The 22709-nt window shown below is 36.5% G+C and overlaps 2 protein-coding genes across 2 annotated transcripts; both read right to left on the reverse strand.

Annotated features, from left to right (window-relative positions):
- Nucleotides 1-848: 848 nt before the first annotated feature.
- LOC132602409 (ATP synthase subunit epsilon, mitochondrial-like) lies at nucleotides 849-7251 on the reverse strand. The gene is made up of 2 exons (XM_060315269.1): nucleotides 7002-7251; nucleotides 849-1028 (listed from the first exon to the last, which is right to left on the reverse strand). Exons 1-2 carry the CDS (start codon nucleotides 7183-7185, stop codon nucleotides 1000-1002), a joined length of 213 nt encoding a protein of 70 aa, XP_060171252.1. The 5' UTR covers nucleotides 7186-7251; the 3' UTR covers nucleotides 849-999.
- Nucleotides 7252-19074: 11823 nt separating this feature from the next.
- On the reverse strand, nucleotides 19075-21964 carry LOC132603776 (exocyst complex component EXO70A1-like). The gene has a single exon (XM_060316991.1). The coding sequence runs from the start codon at nucleotides 21390-21392 to the stop codon at nucleotides 19428-19430; it is 1965 nt and encodes a 654-aa protein (XP_060172974.1). The 5' UTR covers nucleotides 21393-21964; the 3' UTR covers nucleotides 19075-19427.
- Between the last annotated feature and the right edge of the window lie 745 nt (nucleotides 21965-22709).

The raw sequence follows: 22709 nt of genomic DNA on the forward strand, positions 1-22709 counted from the left end.
TTGAAAGTTCTTTCGGACCAATTATGGTACAAATCGTTTAGCCCTCCCCAAAATTCAACAACACTTCCAAACACTTTCACTAAGTCCAAAATATTCAAAAAGTAAGTTTTACAAAACTAGATTTGAAAAAGGCCTTGCGTACAGGGATTTGGCGGGGTTTGGGGTGGGGGCGCACAAATCAACCTATTTTGCCTAAAAAGCCCAATTCTAATGTGCGCCTCTTTTATTCTAGCTCATTTACTAATTCAATGAAGGACTTCTCAATATAAAGAAGAATGAAAGACTTTCCACCACCTATGAGGAACATTTGCACTTCATAGTGGACAAAAGAGAAGTGAGACAAAAAGAACCACAATGAAACTTTGGCTTTGCATTACCAATAAAAAAATGACTAGAAAAGTAATACATAACTCTCACAGACTAAACCATCTCACCTTCTGTTTTTCTTTTTATTCTTTTCCTATTCTTTTGGTGCTGGTTGAGGGTTGAGGTGGTTAGCGGGTGAAGGGTTGATTGGTAAACGCATACTTTGGTTGTACTTGCAACAAGTTGCCTACTTGATCATGGAGGTCTATTCCCTCCATCTTATTTTCCAAGGCAATCTCAGAATAGATATTCATATTCCACGAAGAGAAGGAATAATCTGACATAAAGTTGGCATGTTGAACTAAGAAAGAGAAACAACAGTTCTATTTGGATTTACGAATAGTATGCTGCACCGCTCGAATTCTGCAGCACAAATTTCTAACTAATATTAGGACCATGTTTCCTTTTGCATTAGACTAGGCAATGTAATATGAGTATAACTTATAAGACAGACACTTCAGCAATAAAGGAAGAACCATCACTTGTTATGCTCGAGAAGAAAGCCTTAATCTTTTGAATTAAACAGGAATATAATTCAGAGTGGTTGCTTTTAATACAGTTCCAGTGCCAGGACCAGGGCAGTACAAAAATTCACATAATATCAAAAACAAATCGCAAGATCCAGCCTTGTTCTCATTCTTCAGGAGTATCAGAGCGGATGGCTGCAAAAAGACCAGTACAAGTATTTGTTAGAAGAACGAACATGCAGCTTTTTCCATGAAAAAGAATTTTTTAAAGTAACCAAATAACACATGAATGGTCCAGCCAACCCTATACTCTATCCCCTAAACCTTTTGACTCTTTCAAAAATGGGGAAAAAACACACTGCAATCATGTAAAAACAAGAACCTGATACTTTCTGGTATATTTCATGTCGGATAAATTATTGTCTTTATCCAGAAAAGAAATGACAATAGGATACAAGCATAAGCCCTTCACTTTTTTTTTTTTTTTAGTGGTCAAGTATTTTTGTTTTTTATGGTCAAGTATCCCATCCCCTTTCCCTTCATTTAAGCTTTTTCATCCACCGTCATCCTCACTAGTTCAATCTTGAGAGGCAATTGTTAGACAACAACCTTGGGAACTAGGATTCGCCTTCTATGTGGATACTGCCATCTACTTAAACCAAAATTTTAGTAGGCAAGAGGTACTTGATATATATACTGGTGGAGTGTAATACGTACCATTGAATAGGTTTCCTTCTTGTGTGAGTTTAATGCCGAAAAAATATATTCGACAACGACCTAGTTTTTTTCTTTTTTTTCGTAAACAAGGACACAATGACCTTTGGGATGTGGCTATCTTTGTGTAGTTTTAATGACATCTAGCCCCATACTGCACATCAAAGCTTGCCAGCGAGGATCTTTACAAGAGGGAAACAGGAAAATAAATGTGGATAGTTCAACAACCTGAATACAATTTTTTCAACAATAGCAACAACTACTACTACTACTACAATACTACTACGCCTCAGTCATAAACAACTTGTGTCGTTGGGTCGACTATATCAATCCTCCCTAACCACATTCCTCGTGCAAATTAATCTCTGTATCGTAAGATTCATCATGAATTGACTAGTTTTAGATTGGCTACCAGCCAACCATAATCCTCCTACTTTATCCGGGCTTGGGACCAGCAATATGAGCAAGCTCAAACTGGCAAAGTTAGCCAAGACTAACTACAATTAAGTAAAAATCCAATGACATCAGGTCTCATTCAATATAATGTCTTTATTAGATCATATGAAACCAACGCAAATAACATGTTGAGTTAGGGTAATGGTACTGCCCCGAGGGGTTTAATCTAGTAGTAAGAGCGCAACACATACGTCACGAGTTCGAACTTTGGCGCATACAAAAAGCCCCTGGTATTTAAAGAGTAAAAGGCAAAAATATGGTACTGCTTATAGACAATTGTTGATGGATTTAAGTAAAATTTCACGGATGGTCAAGCGGTATGATCTATGTCCTTGCAGATAGTTGGGAAAGTTCAGCCTTGATTTGTATCCTCATCAAGACAGATTATTTGTATTCTTATTATGACAAAAGAGTCTATCTGTATCCTTGTGGAAACAAAGGCAAGATGAAAGTGCGTCTCAATGACATGCTATCACCGCCCTTTGCGGAAACTAAAAGGCTGAATAACCAAAAAAGGTAAACTAGAAGACACTAAATGTTTAAATTCAAACGATAAAAGCAAATATAAGAAATCCATGTGAGTCTAACTTCCACATAAAAGAGTAATAGGAAACACAAACCAAGAAAATTAATGACCTAATTATGATCTGCAATAGGCACACCTATTGCATTATCTAACTGATGCTAAGGAGAGCGTGCAAAAGATACAAAACCACCAAATTCTTTTTGTGTTTAGGAACCCAAAAAACGATTAAATGTAGGTGTGTGAGAATGTAAGCATAATCCCTGCACCCAAGGATGTGGCCTACTAATTAATGAAGTAGGTTGGGAATCATGAGGTGCCAGGTTTTTCAACATCTACCTCTTGGTGCACACAAGCTGCCCAGACACTACAATTATAAAAATCATGTAAGCACGATCTCGGAGATACCCTAAGGGGTCATTTGGTAGGAGGTATTAGAGAAATGATATTGGTATTAGCTTTTTTTTGACAATGATAACATTGATATTGGTATTAGCTTTGGTATTATTTAATCTCTTGTTTGGTAGTGTTTTCAACCTACGTATGTTATACACCTTATAAGTAATGTTGGGATTAGTAATGCTAGCACATTATTTTTTATTGACGGTTTGGTTTGTTGTATTAAATGCATAGGGTGAGTTAGAATCTAGCATTACTAATTCCAACATTACTAATACATCCTATTCAGACTATTTTTATACACCCTGTCAAACACCCCTAACAGAGTTAACAACACAAACAAGAACCTCAAATTGAACATACCCACAATCAGATCCCAACCCACCCCCAAAACCCCCAACCCACCTACCCACCATCTGCCACTTAAAATTCTGAACCTTTCCCGTTCTATTACCCATCAAATCAATGTGATAGTCCAACTTCGACATAAAAGAGTAATGGGAAACACAAACACAACCAAAGAAATTAATGACCTAATTATCTGATCTGCAATAGGCACACCTATTGCATTATCTAACTGATGCTGAGAAGAGAGTGTAAAAGATACAAAACCACCAAATTATGTTTTTGTTTAGGAACCCAAAAAACTATTAAATGTAGGTGAGCGAGAATGTAAGCATAATCTCTCCACCCAAGGATGTGGCCTCCTGATTAACGAAGTGGATTGGGAATCACGAGATGCCAAGTTTTCCCCACCAACCTTTAGTGCACAGAGTTGCCTCGTACTCTTTGTTGTTGGGAGGCAAGAGGTATCCTATTTATTTTGTTTAGATAACCACGGTGTTTGGGCTAGTTTGTGCATCTTGACTAGTTCCACAGATATATGTTACCTGCCACCAGCAACAAATTTCAAGTAACTCTATCCACCAAGGCACAGATGGAAAGAAATCACCTAGTATTTTTATCTCTGGTAGGAATTGAACCTGAGGCTCCATGGTTCTCAAACCACTTCATTGACCACTAGCCACACACTTGGGTATCCTGTAGAATTAGTCAAGGTGCACACAAACTGCTCGGACACCACGCTTATGAAAAAATGTAAGCACGATCTCTGATCTATCCAACAGAGTTAATGTAAGGAAAGGATCGTCGATTAGGGTTTTTTTGAAACTGGTAACTTTTTCTATATTTCATATGTAGCAAACAGTACTTAGGTAGTACTGAAACCGTATTTACAAGAAAGTCTAACTTTTACTGCCCTCTCTCTATATTGTATCTAAAACATCAATTATAGTGACAGTATCATTGAGTAGATCTGCTTGCACCAAAAACACAACAGCAAAATAAAGCTTAACTTGATCTTCTGCACCCCATTCTCCACATTCTCAAAACATCTGGAGTTTCTCTCCTTCCAAATTGTCCACCAAATGCAAGCAGGGATAATTCTCCATCCAGTTCTGTCCTTTGCCTGTAAGCCTGTTTCCTCCCAGCTTTTAAGAGCATTTGTAACCTTCCCAGGCATGGGCCAGGAAATGCCTTTGAGATTAAGAATAATTCTCCATAGATGAGCTGTTATCTTACAGTGAAGGAAAAGATGGTTAACTGTCTCTGATGTTTCCACACACAAAAAGCATCTGGAACATAAAATGAAACCTCTTTTCATCAAATTATCTTATGTAAGAGCTGCTTCTTTAGCCAGTAGCCACACAAAATAGGTAACTTTGTGAGGAATTTTTGTTTTCCAGATGTGTTTCCAAGGCCAGTTGGCTATCTGTTGATTGGAATGATTCATCAACTTGTAAGCTGCATTAACTTTGAATAAACCCTTACTGCTGCCTTGCCACCATAATATATCTCCACCTGTCTGTAGTCCACTAAACTGCTCTAATGTACTAAAGAATTCAACCACTCTTTGCACTTCCCAGTCATTGATATGTCTTCTAAAAATGATGTTCCATCCTTGAGGTGTCCACATCTCTGCTATAGTCCTTTGCTGGTTTAGAACTATATTGAAGATATCTAGGAAGACCACATCTAATCTGCCAACTTCATGCCAATTGTCCTTCCAAAAGCTAGTTTTACTCCTATCAAACATTTTGATCTTGGAATTATCCCTCAACTCACTCCACAGTGTTCTAATGGATCTCCATAGGCGAACCCCAAATGGTGTAGTGACCTCCTTAGTCATCCATTTGTCTTCCTGTTCATACTTTGCTTTAATAATATTCCCCCAAAGGAGTTGATTCTCGTTGGTGAACTTCCACAACCATTTCATTCTAAGAGCTTCACTCTGAATCTTCAAGTTCTTGATCCCTAACCTTCCAAGATTCTTGCCAAAAGTGATTGCTTTCCACTTAACCAAGTGGTAACGTTTCTTTTCTTTGTTCCCATGCCATAAAAAATTCCTCCTGATGCTATCCAACCTATTGATGACCCCTGTTGGGATCGTCGATTAGGGTTTCCTAATGGGGAAGGGGGAAAATGAGTTGGATCGGTGTAATAGTAGCTACAAGGGAGCTACGTGGCAGCTTATGAGCCAAGCAGATGGCATGCGAGAGGGCACCTGTTGGAGCTGAGTAATTCATTTAGTCGGTTAAGAATCAACGGCCATGATTAATTCACTTAGCAGTTAAGTTAAATTATCAAATGGTAAGTTAAATAATCAAACGGTGGAGGATTATTCAGTTAGCTTTAACTACTTTGGAGGAAAGAAAAGGAGATAACTTTGAGTTGGTAATTCTTCTATTCAATTCTCCCTAATTCTTGTTCTTCTTCACCTAATCTTCTTCTTCCACTACTGCTCTAATACCCTAATTCTGCTATTACAGGATTGGAACTCAAGCTGGGATTCTCTTCTATTGTTTCGATTGTAATCATTTAGTTGGAATTAATAAAACAGTTCATTTTTTGTGTTCAATTCTTTTTCTTCTTCTAGATTCCTAATTCGTTTAAGCACAGTACAATTAGCAACGCAAACAAGAACCTAAAACTGAACACACACACACACAAAATCAGATCCCAAAACTCCTATGCTTTTCCTTTCTATTACCCATCAAAATAAGCAAATTTGAAAAAGAAAAAAAAATACAACTCCCTCCGTTTCAATTTATGAGAACCCATCTGACTAGGCACGGAGTTCAAGAAAGAAGAGAAAACTTTTATGAGTCACGTATATTTTGAGTGGCTAGATAGTATTGCATAAAGATAAATTGTTTTCAAATATAGAAAGGGATCGTTCTTTTTGGCACGGACAGGTTCACATAAATTGAAATAGATGGAGTATGAAATAATTACTGGAATACTTGGAAATAGGTTCACATAAATTGAAATAGATGGAGCATGAAATAATTACTGGAATACTCGCTCTGTCCCAATTTATGTGGCACAGTTTGAATTTTGAGATTCAAACCTTTTTATTTTGATTGTGGATTTAGACATAGAATTTTTAAGTTTTTTCAAATAAAATTTACATATTTGAAAACTACTTAAAAAGTATTATAAGTCACTATAATTATTGACAATTCAAAATATATAAGACATATGAAAAAATTACAGTCAAAAGAACAACTAGTTTCAATCTCGAAATCCGAAAGGTGACACATAAATGGGGACAGAGGGAGTAACAACAACAACAATATACCCAGTATAATCCCACAAGGTGGTGCCTGGGGAGGGTGGAGTGTACACAGACCTTACTCCTGCCTTCCTAATCTCACAAGGTGGTGCCTGGGGAGGGTGGAGTGTACACAGACCTTACTCCTGCCTTCTAAGGTAGGGAGGTTGTTTCCGATAGACCCTCGGCTCAAGAGAAGGTGCCAAGGCAGTAGTAGTAATAATAATAATAATAATAATAATAATATCAACATATAATACGATAAATGCAGTCAAAGAAAGAAAGAAACAATCAAGCTATAATAGAGATCTAAAAATAAGCGAAAGAAGAAAGGTAATAATGACGGAGGGAGTATTATGTTACAATTGAATCAGCAGAAAGATCTATAATTTCACGCAGCAACCAACGTTATTAGCCATACAAAAAAAAAAAAAAAGGAAACAAAAAGAGACAGAATGCTTACTGGGTTTTTGAGGTTTGCCATTTTCCCATTTGGAAATGGTGTAATGGACCTTCTCACGGGACAGTGCGTCGGATTTGTAAGGCTCTTTAAGGCAATTCCTAAGCAAATTAGCACACAAGTTTGAATATGTTATGTAAGTCATGCCTGCTGATCTCCAAAATGGTGCTGCTGCATTCGATGCCATTTCTCAGCCTTTCTCTTCTTCCCCTCTATGCTCTTTCCTCAAAAGGTATTTGTATCCTGGTCGAACTTCCCTGAGAAAATGACAAAAATAGTCCCTTATGTTTGAGAGTAGGTTCAAAATGGTCCATTCAGTATATACTTAAGGGATTATTTTGAACCTATACTCAAACAAAAGAGACAACTTTGGGCATTTTCTACACTTCTCTTAAAGAGAAACGATAGGGACAATGGTACTTTTGATCCCCTAAATTTTGAAACATTTTGTTTTTGGTCCTTCTATATTTCACTTGGCATAGTTAACCTTGAATTATTATTTTTTAAGAAAGAACTGAAGAAAATGTACTAAATCGGTGACAGGCGAGAACCTTAGGCTCCTTATAAGGCTTGCGCAATCCTCCTCCCTTTGAGCTAGCTTTTAGGGTATGAGTTAGGCCCAATGCTTAATTTGACATGATATCATAGTCAGGCCCGATCTGATGTGGGCCCCAGAAAAAGAAAGGGGTAGAATGCCACCGGACCAATTGACCAGTCCCAGACCAATAGGTGGGGGGGGGGGGGGGGGGTGAAATTTCCCCTGGTCCATAAATGTGCTCGCTCCAGACCGGATAATGGACCATGGATAGAAAGAATGCTCGGATTTGGGCGTGAGCGGAGTGAAGAGAAATATACCACATCGGTATCAGACAAGAATCCTTGGCTCTTTTTAAGGCTTGGGCAATCCTCCTCCCTTTGAGCTAGCTTTTGGGGTGTGAGTTAGGCCTAAGGCCTAATTTGACATGGTATTAGAGCCAGACCCAGGCTCGATCCAATGGGGGCCCCGGGAAAAAGAGGGGGGCAGAATGCCCCCGGCCAATTGACTGGTCCCGTACCGATGGTGGTTGAAAATGCCCCCGGTCCATGACTGTGCATACTCCAAACTAGACAGTGGACCCTAGATAAAAAAGAATGTTCGGATCTGGACGTGACGGGGGAGGGTGAAGAGAATTTACCACATCGGTGATAGACGAGAACTCGGATTCCTTATAAGGCTTGGGCAATCCTCCTCCATTTAAGCTAGCTTTGAAGTGTGAGTTAGACTCAATGCCTAATTTGACAAGAACCTTTAATTTTTTTAAGAAGAGCCACAAATTAGTTAAAAAATGTACGTTTTAGTCCCTTTATACTTAATATCAATACAAATATAAGACATGTACATGTTTAATTAAATGGTTTGATGTAGACAATGTGTTGACTTTGCAAAGATTGATAAGTAATAGGATCAAAGGTGTATATTTCAATTTATTAACGGTTAAATGTGTTTAATCAAATATTATGAGGATCAAAATTGATATTTTAGAAGTATTTATGGACTGCAGAGGTATAGATACACCAATTTTTTAATGAAGGATGTATCTGCTTTAAATCGTAAAGTTGAGGAGCATATTTGTACCTTTTCCCTTAATTTATTGATTCTTCCTATAAATCATATAGCTCCAAGGATGTAAAAGGTACATACAGACATTGGATTACGGGCATACAATGCAACCTTTTCTTTGGTATAGGGTAGATGCGACTCCATACACAAATAAACCAAAATTGTGGTGGGACGATAGAATCCTTTGAATTCTGAAAATGAAAAATAAATCTTGATAGGAAGTATGTCCCTTTTAATGAGTCTTACTATGCAAATTTGAAGTATTTGGAGCTCCAAACTAGATACCGAACATCAGGTAAGAAAAAAAAAAACTTCATATACCAATCGACAAGCACAAGAAAAACGAAGAACCAAGGATTGTTTGGCTATGTGGGTGGACCCTTTTAAACGCTTACAATAGCCATAAGAAGTGCATGTGTAGCTTCTTTTATGAGCACCCAGACCTTAATTCTATTGGGGTATCAACTACCAGAATTCCTAGTTGGTGGAAAAATAAGTCTTTTTTTTTTAATAAGTTGGATTATTGAAACCGTAGGTCAAGGAAGTTGAGATATAGGAACCCTAAAATCCTACTTGAAGTTTTCGAACTTGTTTTCCCTTTTCCAAATATAATTAGCAAAAAAAAATATTGAGATTGAGATGCAGTTCCTTTTCCATATAGAAATAGCAAAAATAATAATTAATGGTCAAAAACACTTAACTATTACTTTTTCGCGAGTTTCACAGCACAACTATTTGTTTCATTTTCCTACATGAACTATCACTATCTATATATTAAACCACATCTCAACTATCAGTTATTCCTTTTTTCTACCGATAGGGTTTAGGGTTTTCAGGTAGAAAAAAAGGAATACCGGATAGTTGAGGTGTTTTAATATATAGTTGGTGATAGTTTAGATACAAAAAGGGAACAACTGATAATTAAGGTGTCAAACTCGTCAAAAAGCATAATTCATAATTGAGGTGTCAAACTCGTCAAAAAGCATAGTTCATACGTGTTTTTGACCAATATCTCAAAAATTAAACTATAAATATTGAGGTGCTGTTTTGCCCTCCACTACAACACTTATCACTTCTGCCGCTCTTCTCCAACTGTACCAAACGATCATAATGTCAAAGAAGAAAGTACAAAGGAGGTCAACATCCATTTACCTTACGATTCATACCATATTTTCCATACTTACTATCCTTCCTGTTAAATCTTTATTGCGTTTCAAATCTGTTTCTAGACCATGTGCTATAATATCTGACAATAAATTCAAAAAGATTCACCATAATCAATCCAAAGCATTGGGCCGTGAATAGTTGTTACTTAAACAAAACTCTACTGGCCACTTTGAGTTTCGAGACCTTGAAAACCCCCAAATAATTCCGATGGAAAAGCAACTATTTCCTCTAAAAAGATTCCAACATGCTGAAATCTCGTGCTCATGTGATGGCTTGGTACTTTTAAAGGACCACAATGAGTATGTTTTGTGGAATTCATCTACCAGAGAATATTGAATTCTTGAATCATGTCCTTATTTAAACGATGACGACAAATATTGCACGAAAGCTTGTGGGTTTGCTATGATTATAACCTTGAGGACAACAAGGTTATATTGATATGTAACTTCTTGTTAGAATATGTCCCAAAAAGGTTTCACGAAATTGTCCCATTCCAACCGGGATTCGATAATTGTCCCATTCCAACTGGGATTCGACTGGCTTGTCCCATTCCAATTGGGATTTTGAACGTCTTCAACCCCTATTTAAAGGATATTTTCAGCCAGAACATCAAGAAAAAGGAGAACAATTATCAAGACTACACACAAGACTATATTCCATACTTAGGTTAGAGAGAGTTTTCATTGAGAGATTGTAATCTTTCGTTTCTTTTGATCTCATTATGCTTCGACACCCTATTGAGATCGTTTTGTACTCCTCACCTTATAGTTGATTTCTCTACGCTTCGCACCCCGTGAGTTTTCCCGTCTTGGGTTTCCAGTTAAATCTTATGTTCATTACGTTTATTGCTTTCTTGCATTATTGTTCTTGTGTTGGTGCATCCTAATCAGTTCCGTTGCATCACTCATTTAATTCTTAACAAGTGACATCAGAGCGTTCAAGATCCAGGATGTCTACCGTAACCAAGTTTGATATCGAGAAGTTCGACGACAAGATAAGCTTCAGTATCTGGAAAGTTCAGATGCAAGTCGTTCTCACTCAGAACGGATTAAATAAGGCTCTTCTTGGGAAATCCAGGAAACCCGAGTCTATGATAGATGATCAATGGGAGGAATTGGATAAAAAAGCGCTTTCAAATATCCAACTATGTCTATCTAAGACGGTTCTTCGCGAGGTTATTCATGAGACTACTACTGCAGGCCTCTGGTTGAAGTTAGAGTCACTCTACATGACAAAAAATCTGGCAAATAAAACTCATCTGAAGAGAAGGTTATACACATTATCTATGGCTAAAGGTACCCCCCATTCAAAATCATCTTGATGAGTTCAACTCTATTATTCTTGACCTAGAAAATTTAGACGTTAAGGTCGAAGATGAGGATAAAGCAATATTGTTGGTGGTCTCCCTACCTTCTACGTATAAGCACTTCAAAGAAATCATGCTATATGGTGGTCATGAAATACCGAGTTATGAGGATGTCAAATCTAATTTGTTGTCCAAAGAATTTTTTTATTTTGAAGTGCGATATGAAGACAAAGGAAAAGGTTTGTATGTTAGAGGAAGATCCCATGATAGAGGGAGTAATAGAAAGAATTTTAGGTCCAAGTCTAGAGGCCGTAAATTCAACAATGATAAATTCTACAAATACTACAAGAAGACAAACCACATAGTTAGTGACTGTCATAAACTGAAGAATAAACTAGAGAGAGAAGAAAATAACAAAATGCTATAGAAAACCACTGAAGCAAGAGTTGTTGAAAGTGATTCCGAAGGTGATGTTTTGATGGCTGTCTCTGTTGATAAGAAAAATTCTTCTGAATGGGTTTTTGAATCTGGATGTACATATCATGTGTCCCCTCACAAGGACTGGTTTTTAACATATGAGAAAGCTTGTGGTGTTTTCCTAATGGGGAATGATCCCCCAAGCAACATTGTTGGGATTGGTACTGTAAAAATTAGGACCCATGATGGTGTTATCAGGACCTTGACCAACGTTCGTCATATACCTGACTTGAAACGAAACCTTATTTCTTTGGGTGCTTTTGAATCTCTTGGATGTAAATATTCAGCTGAAGGTGGAGTTCTCAAAGTGTCAAAAGGTGCTCTGGTCTTGATGAAAGGAACAAGACGTGGGACCTTCTATTACCTGCACGGTTTAATTGTGACGGGGTCTGTATCAGTTTCTACTTCATTATCCGTCACCCGTGTATGGCATATGCGTCTGGGCCATATGAGTGAGAAAGGTATGACCATTCTGAGCAAAAGAGGTCTTCTTGGTAAAACTGGTACGAGTAAACTTGACTTTTGTGATCATTGCGTTTTTGGGAAATAGAAGAGAGTTAGTTTCTCCATAGAAAAACACCATACACTGGGCATTCTTGACTATATTCATTCAGATTTATGAGGTCCCTCTAAAGTTCCTTCTCTTGGAGGAAAAAGCTACATGTTGACTTTTATTGATGATTTTTCTCGTAAGGTCTGGGTTTATTTCCTAAGACAGAAAAGTCAAGCGTTTCCCTATTTCAAGAAATTCAAAGCCCTTGTTGAGAATCAAACTGGCCAAAAAATTAAGAAGCTCAGGATTGATAATGGTTTGGAGTTCTGTAGTAATGAGTTTAATGAGTTCTGCACTATTTATGGTATTGCTAGACATAATACTCTCGTTCATAAGCCCCAGCAGAATGGAGTTGCAGAACGTATAAATAGAACATTACTTGAGAGAGCCCGTTGTATGCTCTCAAATGTTGGTTTATGGCACCGTCGTGATTTCTGGACCGAAGAAATTTCTACGGTTTGTTACCTCGTCAATTTGTCTCTACATTCATCTATTGACTTTAAAATTCTTGAAGAAGTTTGGTCTGGTAATCCCGTTGACTACTCTATTCTTAGAGTTTTTGGATGCACTGTTTTTGCTCATGTTGATGATGGGAAGCTAGCCCCCAAGGTTGTTAAGTGCATGTTTCTTGGTTATGCTTCTGAGTCTAAAGGATATCATTTGTGGTGTCCTAGCTCCAAGAAAATTATTCAGAGTCGGGATGTAACTTTTAATGAGGCCGTTATGTTATCTTCTGGGAAAGAGTCTGTTGTTTCCTCTACGGGTAATGATGATATGAAAGATGCAGTGAGAATGTGGAGGTAGAAGTGAGCCATAAAGCTCACGAAGTTGGCCCTATTTCTTCTACAGTTCCTCAGGCTAGCGAGGAGGCTCCTGTTGATGAGCCAAGTACTAGTAGCACACGTCCCGTCGAGCCACAGGTGGAGGATGATCATGTTATTTCTCATGATAGATCGAGACGAGTTATAAAGAATCCCGCTCGATATGCTGACACTGATAATGATGGGCTTATTGCTTATGCTCTTGCAGTTGCACAAGAAATTTTCAAAGGAGTTGATCCTTCTACTTAGTCTGAGGCAATTTCTTGTCCTAATTCCTTAAATTGGTTAGTAGATATGCAAGAAGAGATGAAAAGCTTGCGCAAAAATAATACATGGGAGTTTTGTGAGCTGCCCAAAGGCCGTCGTGCATTGACTACAAAATGGATTTACAAACTAAAAGATGGTATTCCTGGGGTTGAAGAAGCAAGATGGAAAGCTCGTTTAGTGGTTCGTGGTTTCCACCAAAAGGAAGGTATTGACTTTTATGAAGTTTTCTCTCTTGTTGTTCGTCATACCTCCATTAGAGTGTTACTTGCTATTGTTGCCCTTTTTTACTTGGAATTGGAGCAACTTGATGTTAAAACTGCGTTTCTTCATGGAGAGTTGGAAGAAGAAATTTATAGAAAATAAACCAAGGGTTTTGTTGTTCCTAGCAAGGAGCAATTTGTTTGTCAGTTGAAAAGATCTCCTTAGGGCCTTAAACAAGCTCCAAGACAGTGATACAAAAGGTTTGATTCCTTTATGATTGGGCAAGACTACACACGTAGTAAGTATGATAATTGTGAGTATTTTCAACAATTTCCTGGTGGTTCCTTCGTTTACTTGTTGTTATATGTTGATGATATGTTGATTGCTTCTAAAGACAAGTCTTTGATCAACAAGTTAAAATCTCAACTTAGTTCTGAGTTTCAAATGAAGGACCTTGGTGTAGCTAAGAAGATTCTAGGTATGGAGATTCACAGGGATCGAAAAGTTGGGAAGATTTACCTATCTCAGAGGAATTATTTTGAGCAAGTCCTCGATAGATTTAATATGTTTGATTGTAAACCTATTTTTACTCCGTTTACTGCTCTTTTCAAACTGTCTGCTGAATCTTGTCCTAAGTCCAAGGAGGACATTGAGAGGATGTCTACTATCTCGTATGCTAGTGTTGTTGGTAGCCTTATATATGCTATGGTTTGCACTAGACCTGATTTAGCTTTTGTGGTAAGCATGGTGAGCCAATACATGCATAATCCTGGAAAAGATAATTGGAATGCCGTGAAGTGGATTCTTCGTTATGTGAAAGGATCCGTTGATATTGGTTTGGTATTTGATAGAGCTAAGGCATCGTCTTATGATGTTGTTAGGTTCGTTGATTCTGATTATGGTGGTGATCTTGATCGTAAGTTGTCTATTTCTGGTTACATTTTTTCACTATGCTCTGGTGCTATCTCTTGGAAAGCACAATTACAGTCTATTGCAGCCCTTTCTACTACCGAAGCTGAGCATATTGCTGCAACTTAAGGTGTTAAAGAAGCTACATGGGTGCGAGGTCTCCTTATTGATCTTAGTGTTCAATAGGGGACTACCATTGTATTTTCTGATAGCCAGAGTGCTATTCATCTTACCAAGGCCGATTCTTATCGCTCGAAGACCAAGCATAATAGCATTAAATACCACTTTATCAGAGATACTATTGCTGCAGGGGAGATTGTGGTAAATAAAGTTCATATGTCAGAGAATCCCGCAGATATGTTAACCAAGCCGCTTGCTATTACTGAGTTTAAGCATTGCTTAGACTTAGTTGGTGCTCTTCATGCTTAAATTGCCCTTCGGGGCTTTATGGGGTGACGAGTGTTGATGTTGATGTATTTTGGTCCAAGGTGGAGATTGTTAGAATATGTCCCAAAAGGGTTTCACGAAATTGTCTCATTCCAACTGGGATTCAATAATTGTCTCATTCCAACTGGGATTTGACTTGTTTGGCCCATTCTAATTGTGATTTTGAACGTCTTCAACCCCAATTTAAAGGAGATTTTCAGCCAGGACATCAAGAAAAAGGAGAACTACACAAGACTATATTCCACATATAGGTTAGAGAGAGTTTTTATTGAGAGATTGTAATCTTTCATTTCCTTTGATCTCGTTGTGCTTCGACACCCTTTTGAGATCATTTTGTACTACTCACCTTATAGTTTATTTCTTTGCGCTTCGTGCCCTGTGATTTTTTCCGTATTGGGTTTCCACGTAAATCTTGTGTTCATTATGTTTATTGCATTATTGTTCTTGTGTTGGTGCATTCTAATCGATTCCGCTGCATCACTCGTTTAATTCTTAACACTTGTTTTTATGTCATCAACTCTTTGAATAAGGGTTGTTGGACAACGAAAAGAAGTTTCCCTTGTCGAGAACTATTCTTTAATTATTGCTCTCCGAGGATTAGCATTAGCACTAAAGGTTGAGTATTTTGGTCTCTGGATTGCAATTTAATCAGCCAACTTGTAGATTACACAACTTCTACAATCATATGCTGTGACGTGAAATCAGATGAAGTGGAAAAGCTTCCAATGCCAGAGTTTGCAAGAGTGAATCGTTTCTTTTGTTTGACTACTTTGAAAGGTTCTTAGTTTATATAGCGCCACATACGATAAAGGATTGGATCTATGGATTATGGAACAAGATGGTTGGAAATTGACAAATTGTTAATGAACGCGTTTGCAACTTGCGCACTATTTGCTTACATTTCGCACGTCATATAAAGCTTTTGTGGTGCAGTGAAAATGGTGATCGAGTTCTCTTTTATGAGCTGTCGGAGGAAAAACTTTTCATCTATGATCCTAAACGGAAACAATTTGTTATTGTTTCAGTACCTGATGTGTTCAATGAATACGGATATCCCAAGGCAGCAATATGTTTGGATAGCTTATATTTTTCGGGACTCAATATCAAGGAGGAAGCAACAGTCCCTCTGTCAGCATAAAGGTCGAGATCAACAACTACTACTATTAAACTTCAATTCCAAACTATTTGGGTTTAAGGATTCATTACAAATTAACTATGAGACTTCCACTTATTATATAGTTTAAAATACACACATAGATAAATACTAGTGACATTTGGCCCGGGCTTATTCATTACAAATTAACTATGAGACTTCCACTTATTATATAGTTAAATACACACATATATAAATACTGGTGACATTTGGCCCGGGCTTATTCATTACAAATTAACTACGAGACTTCCACTTATTATATAGTTAAATACACACATATATAAATACTAGTGACATTTGGCCCGTGCTAAGCCCGGGCCCAAACCAATATTAAGAGTTAAATTTGCTATCTTTTTAGTCCGTTCTTTTTGGCATTAAGTTATTGAAAAAATAGTTCAACATTTCCTGCAAATTCTTAAAAATAAAATCATAATTTGAGAGTTAAAGAAGAACAATTTTCTTATTCTAGAGTTTCTTTTTGTTTTCAAATAAATGCATGATATAAAAACACCTCTTCTTTTTAATTCAATGAATTTTTTTTAGAGTATGCACTTCAATAACTCAAATTGAGTTTGAATATATGTAGGATTAACTTTGCTTAATTTTTGTGAATTAAATCAACATACATTTACCAACCAACTTATCATAGAAAGATATTTTGATATTCAAGAAATGCTAACATAATTTTCAACATCACATAAGTAAAGATACTATGATTTGCTAATAGCGAAGAAGTGACAGACATATACATGCAAAATGTGCAACAAAACGATACATCATTTAGCAGGAGTCTATAGATGAAGCTTATCATTTATTTACAAATTCTCTTCTTGATTTTTCTTTAATGTTTTGGGTATTTCCACCTTTGTTGCATTTATATTTTAACTTATTTTTAAGTTCATAACAAAGTACGTTGGTTCATACGTTGGTTCATTCTCTTGTTTAGACATTCCTAGAAGAAAAAATAAATGCAAGCGTCGATTTCAAACAGAAAGTAATAAATAACATAAAACTACTATCCTCAAACCATTACTAATAGCAAGCTCATCATATAAGAATTCGACAGATTGGCAATGAGAATGAATGCCATAATCAATGAAAGTACTGGAGTCCATAGTTTTTTATTCAACAAATAACGTTCCAAATTTCTGTTTTAATTAACCCATTCCATAAGACGGAATCATCAAACACTAAATATGTGCAATGTCAAATGTGTCTTAATCTCTTAATACATTTATTATATCATAGTGCAATATGGGGAAGTCCAAGAAAAATAAAAAGCTAATAAGTCTCGTATTCTTTTCTTTAACTTGAAAAAGTAAACCTATACTGAATGCAATTCCATAATGTTTAATGTAACTTAATATTTACAAATAATTATTCTCAATTATTAAAAATATAATAACACGTTTTCATAATACCATTATGTATCCAAGGAAAGTGGAACTTAGCTAATAACTATTAGTTTTTAATATTGATATTATTTTCTGTATAAAAAAATATTTGGCTTTTATTAGTGGGATCATCAGAAATGGAGTAAAAGTTGTGATGGCACGTTTAATGATTTTTCAAAAGATATTAAGTAAGATTTTAGATTAATATAAAATTTCGGTTTGATTAAATTAACCCCAAAGTCTCATATATGATGCAACGTACTTCTTTTGTCCCAATTTATACGGTACTTTTCGTTTTTCAAGATTTAAACTATGTGAACTTTGGCCAACATTTTAAAACGTATTTATTTATTATATTGATATGATAAGAGTTGTAACTTGTTGTAGTTAATTCAATTTAACTTAAAATAAAATCAAATCAACTCTCGATAAACAAAAAGTATCACATAATTGAGGTAAAGTTATCACGTGACATTATTGAGAAAAACTTAAAAAAAAAAAATAAGTAGCACAAGAGGAGTTGGAGATTGTAATATGAGCCTTATAAAATGTCTCAAAAGTTGCTCTTATTTACAAAATTACAGGGTGACAATTGAAGCAATATGAAATTAACTCAAGGGCAAAACAAAATGAGACAATAAATCTAAAAGTTGGACAACACATGTCAAGCTTTCAATGGGGGATGCAAGTTTGTGAGGACGACAAAACCCCAACGTTCTCATTTCTATATAGTAAGTAATATATATGTGTGTTTGATAAAACAAGGAAAACATCGATTTTTGTTGTCAATGAATATTTTCACCCTTCTTTACCTTTGTTATTTTTTTCCCGATTGCTTTTGTTTGCTCTTCTTTGAGCCGAGGGTCTATGGAAACAACCTCTCTACCTCCCAAGGTAAGGGTAAGGTCAGCATACACTCCACCAGGGGCGATTTTAGGTGCTAAAACTGGAGCACGTGAACATATGGTCTCTCCGTGAGGTAATTTATGTATATATTTTCTAAAATTAGTACTCCCTCCGTTTCAATTTATGTGAAACCATTTGACTGGGCACGAAGTTTAAGAAAATAGAGAAGACTTTTAAACTTGTGGTGTTAGATAAGTCACATATATTTTGTGTAGCATAAATCATTGCATAAAGGTAAATTGTTTCCAAATATAGAAAGAGTTCATTCTTTTTTACACGGACTAATAAGGAAATAGGTTTACATAAATTGAAACAGAGGGAGTATAATATTATCTGTTGGAACCCATGCTATAAAATTGCACTCCAACCTCCCAGAGCCCACTTATGGGATTACACTGGGTATGTTATTGTTGTGAATATTTTCACCCGCATCTGAAACTTTACCTTTTTTATATTGAAGAACTCTCTTTGTTTCATTTCTTGTGAAAGTGTTTGACTATGTACAAAATTTAAAAGAAAGAACAACGTTAAAAATTTGTAGTGGTTAAACATGTCAATATCATGACTCTTTTCATTTCTGCAGCTATAAGATTAATGCCATTAAGAGTAAAATGAAAAATTCAAAATTAAATTGTCTCTAACCTGGAACAAGGTAACTTTATGCTCAGTAGGGCCTGTCAGTGTCTAGGTGGTTGGAACTGACAAACCAACTGTACAAGGGGACACCAACTTTCCTACTAGGTTCTAAGATCAAAGCTCATACTCCCAAATACCTTTGAGTTTTCAACAAATATGATTTCCTTGACTTCTAGGCTTGCAATTGCAAAGAAGAAAAAGAACAGACTCGTCGGATTATTGTACATCAAACATCGCCCAAATAGACTATAAAACTAAAAATCTATGCACATACAAGCATTTGTCGAAGTAATCGAATATCTGAATGTGTAAGAACAGAACACACAACATGTAATTGAGACATTAAAACATAGTATTACGATTTAGAATCTTATATATTTACATTGCATACCACTGACTAATGAAGATTTTCTTGGATGTAGGTATTGACAGATAGAATTTTGCCTAGTGAAGTATAAGGGTGTATGCATAAACCATGTACAATTTACAACCTAGTAGTTCAGGATTAAGGTTGGAAAACTAGTCGACTTTATGTAAGAGGAGTTATCGATGAACTACTCAACTTTCGAGTAATTGCTGACAGCTTCCTAATTCATGCTGCTGCTGGTGTGGAGGAAAGGTGATTAGCAACAATGCTACTATTATGCTTGCCACTTAATTCTGTGCATTTTGTAGCACTGCCATATTTTCCCACTTTTGGTTCAAATAGACAAGTGATCATATTTCCCAAAGTCTCAGCTGTGTATTTTACGTGCTGATCAGCAGTACTAGCAACCTCAAATTCAATGGAGGGCACGTAATTTTGGAGGTAGCTACTGTAAGAAGGGACGATAACGTGCACCACAAGTTGGCTTACTCTCCATCTTAACCCCTTGTCACACAATTCCCAATTGGATTGTTTCTTGTAAATTTCCTCGAAGGCCTCTGTGAATTCGTTGATTCTCTTTTTAACCACTTGTCGATCAATGGCTCTCCCACCCGGGAACAACAGTAGGCCTTCCTCGTTCAGAAAGGCCGGGAGTTTACCCCAGCTTTCTTTCAAATAAAGTGTCTCGTAATACTCCATGTATTCCTCGTGACCTCTAATCCATTCATGTCCCATTACCTCACCTAGTTCTGTTCCCCTCGTGTACTTGCACAAGTACCAATGGTTATTCATCAAGAAGAGATAGGAAAGAGAAACGTCCTCGTATGTATTTGCCCAATTCTTTAAATTGAGCTCGATTACACTTATTATGCTTCGCATCTCATTTAAAAGTAGCCCCTTTTCGAAACTCGCGTGTTTCCAACCCTGATGTATCTCCACAACTTGGATAAGTGTGGACCAATATTCATCCTCAAGCAGCTGATTACAATACTCTACGACAAAGTTAACTAGCCTGGGAACATTACCATCCACTGGAGGACTAGTTGGCCTTTGCAGTTCCACCTGAAGAGAAAGTTCCCAAAATATTTCACAAATCCCATTCACAATTTTCTTGATCAGATCCCTTGTTTGAGTTTGGATTTCTTGACAGGCTCTTCCACTGAAAAGTCTGTTGAAATCCGACCGTAATTTGTTTAGAGAAGCAAACATGTCCAATAGCTTCAACATCTTGACTGCTTCTTTCTTCCCTTTGGCAATTGTGTGGCCAAATTTGATAAAAGAATGAATCCCAGATTGGATTGCAATTTTTGCAAAACAGTCCATACATTTATCCTTAAATTCTGCTTTCTGGAACACTTCAATGCAAAGCCTGTGTTCTATGTCGAACAAATATTTCACAGCAAATTCTAAATGTTTGGCCCATTGATCAATGTAAGGCTCTACACTTAAAACACTATCAAACTCTGTCAATGATATCTCCTCCAAGTAGTCTAAATCAAGTGTCTCTAAAGCTTTTCTCACGTTTGAACTCCGAACCTCAACATAGATATACATAATTTTGTCAAGTCGATTGTTTGCAGCCAATCTGTCAATAATAGCTTGCACATTTTGAATATCATCAGGGGCTATGTCCGTTAACGTTGACCCAAATTCGATCTCCACCTTGTCTAGAGTGGTCATCAAGGGCCCGCCTTTAGCACGAAAACGTTCCTCCGTAGCCTGCAATTCTCTAAGTATACTCAAACATTTGTTCACATTCACAACATACCAACTTTCAGCAACAGATGAATTGATGCAATTGCTGGTTTCAAGCCAAGAAACGACTAATTTGCAGTTATCGGTGAGTAAACGGAGTGCTTCTTCCATCCATTTGAGTGTTGTGAGATAAGCTAATATATCATCAGAAGGATCATCAGTTGAAAGAGAGTTTTCAAGGCCACATATGACATCAAATATTTTAACAACAGATGCAGCAGGACCAATGGCCCTATCAAAATCATGACCACTCATTTTGTATAATGTGCATTTACATGCTAAGTTTCTAAGGGTAGTTGCTAAAAAATCAAGCCTTTGCCCACAACTCTCTAATTTCCAACACTTATTATTAATTTCTACTCCCAACTTTCTTGATTTTTCTATGCTGCACTTGAGAATTTCTCTTGCAGCTTTGATCTTCTCAATGCCCTGCATCTTTTTTTGTTTTTTTTGTTTTGTTGAGAAATCCTGTCTAAGTAAGAAGGAAAGTGACTATTATAATATATTGTTTTCTTTCCTATATAATGCCCACATGCATAAGGCTATTTTTGTTTACCAAACTCAACAAATGAGGTTAAAACAAGTCTACCAGCTTCAAACCAAACTTCACTGCTAAAACAAGAAAACATAGTATGTTGCTACTAGTAGTAAATCCACAACCACCCAGAAGGTAGATCACTTTTATGACAATGTGCTTAAATATCAATATACACTTGTTTCTTTTAATAGTTTTCTTCTAATTGCCTTTGCATCACTCATTTTTTGGGGTGCCTTTTTTGGCTTTTTTTCTCTCCAAACCAGTTCATTGTTTACAAGCCAAGAAACCTCCGAGTTTGCCTCTCTTTAAAGTGCGACTATTGGTAATGTGGCTTTTTGCCGTTTGTACCTCCTTTTTATGAGCAATCCCGTGACAGAGTCTAATAATCTAGAAAATTAAAACGGGTAATGGTCAAATTTATCTGGTACTATTCAAAATTGAGTAATTTTGATTTCTGATAAGCTTTTGGCCTTTTCGGTAAATCTAAGCAAAAAATTACACCGTATATATAAGGTATTTTCTTATTTTTTGTATACATATATAGATTCTGAATATCCTAAACATATGAAAAGAGGTTGGTTCAGTGGTTCAAAATTCATCTTGAGGTTATAAGTTCAAATCCCAAGCACTACACTTTTATTTAGCGCACCAAAAATCCTAAATCCGCCACTGACTATCCTGATGGTAAAAAGTCTCCTTTTTGTCACTTGACTCTTAACAGAACTCCAATTTTAGGGTAATTGTTTACTTAGTCAAAAGTTGAGGGATAAATAACTTAAAAGAATTTGCACGTGTGAATTATACTCACTTCAAACTGGAGCTCCATTAACGATAAGGGCAAATACGAGCAGAGAGCGAGCTAAACTAGTTTATGGCTTTTAAATTCTAAAAAAAGATCATTGACTTCGTGTTAATTTATATATATTAAGTGGACTTTTTAATACAAATACATGGTCAGTATCAAAACTATTGAGTTCTGCTGAACCCGTAACTAAATGCTAGCATCACAAATTTGGATTTTTTTTCCTAAATAAAAAGGAAAAAGGGAAAGTTATAAAGGAAAATGCATAGGTCTGTGACTTTTTTGTGCATGTGGTTGTGCAGGCGTCACTATCTCGAAATAAATAGTGAAAGCAGAGAAAGACTTGTTGCATAAGTGAACTCTTTGGCGTGTCTATTACTAGGATTAATGCTTTTGTACTACGAATTATATT

This window comes from Lycium barbarum, chromosome 7 (assembly GCF_019175385.1).
Source record: "Lycium barbarum isolate Lr01 chromosome 7, ASM1917538v2, whole genome shotgun sequence".
Taxonomy (NCBI): domain Eukaryota; kingdom Viridiplantae; phylum Streptophyta; class Magnoliopsida; order Solanales; family Solanaceae; genus Lycium; species Lycium barbarum.

Excerpts from the sequence above, each read along its gene's own strand:
- LOC132602409 (XM_060315269.1), bottom strand. The coding sequence starts at position 7,185 with ATGGCATCGAATGCAGCAGCACCATTTTGGAGATCAGCAGGCATGACT. Across the intron at positions 1,029-7,001 it reads TGGCAAACCTCAAAAACCCA|CCATCCGCTCTGATACTCCT; the intron begins GTAAGCATTCTG and ends GTCTTTTTGCAG.
- LOC132603776 (XM_060316991.1), bottom strand. The coding sequence starts at position 21,392 with ATGCAGGGCATTGAGAAGATCAAAGCTGCAAGAGAAATTCTCAAGTGC.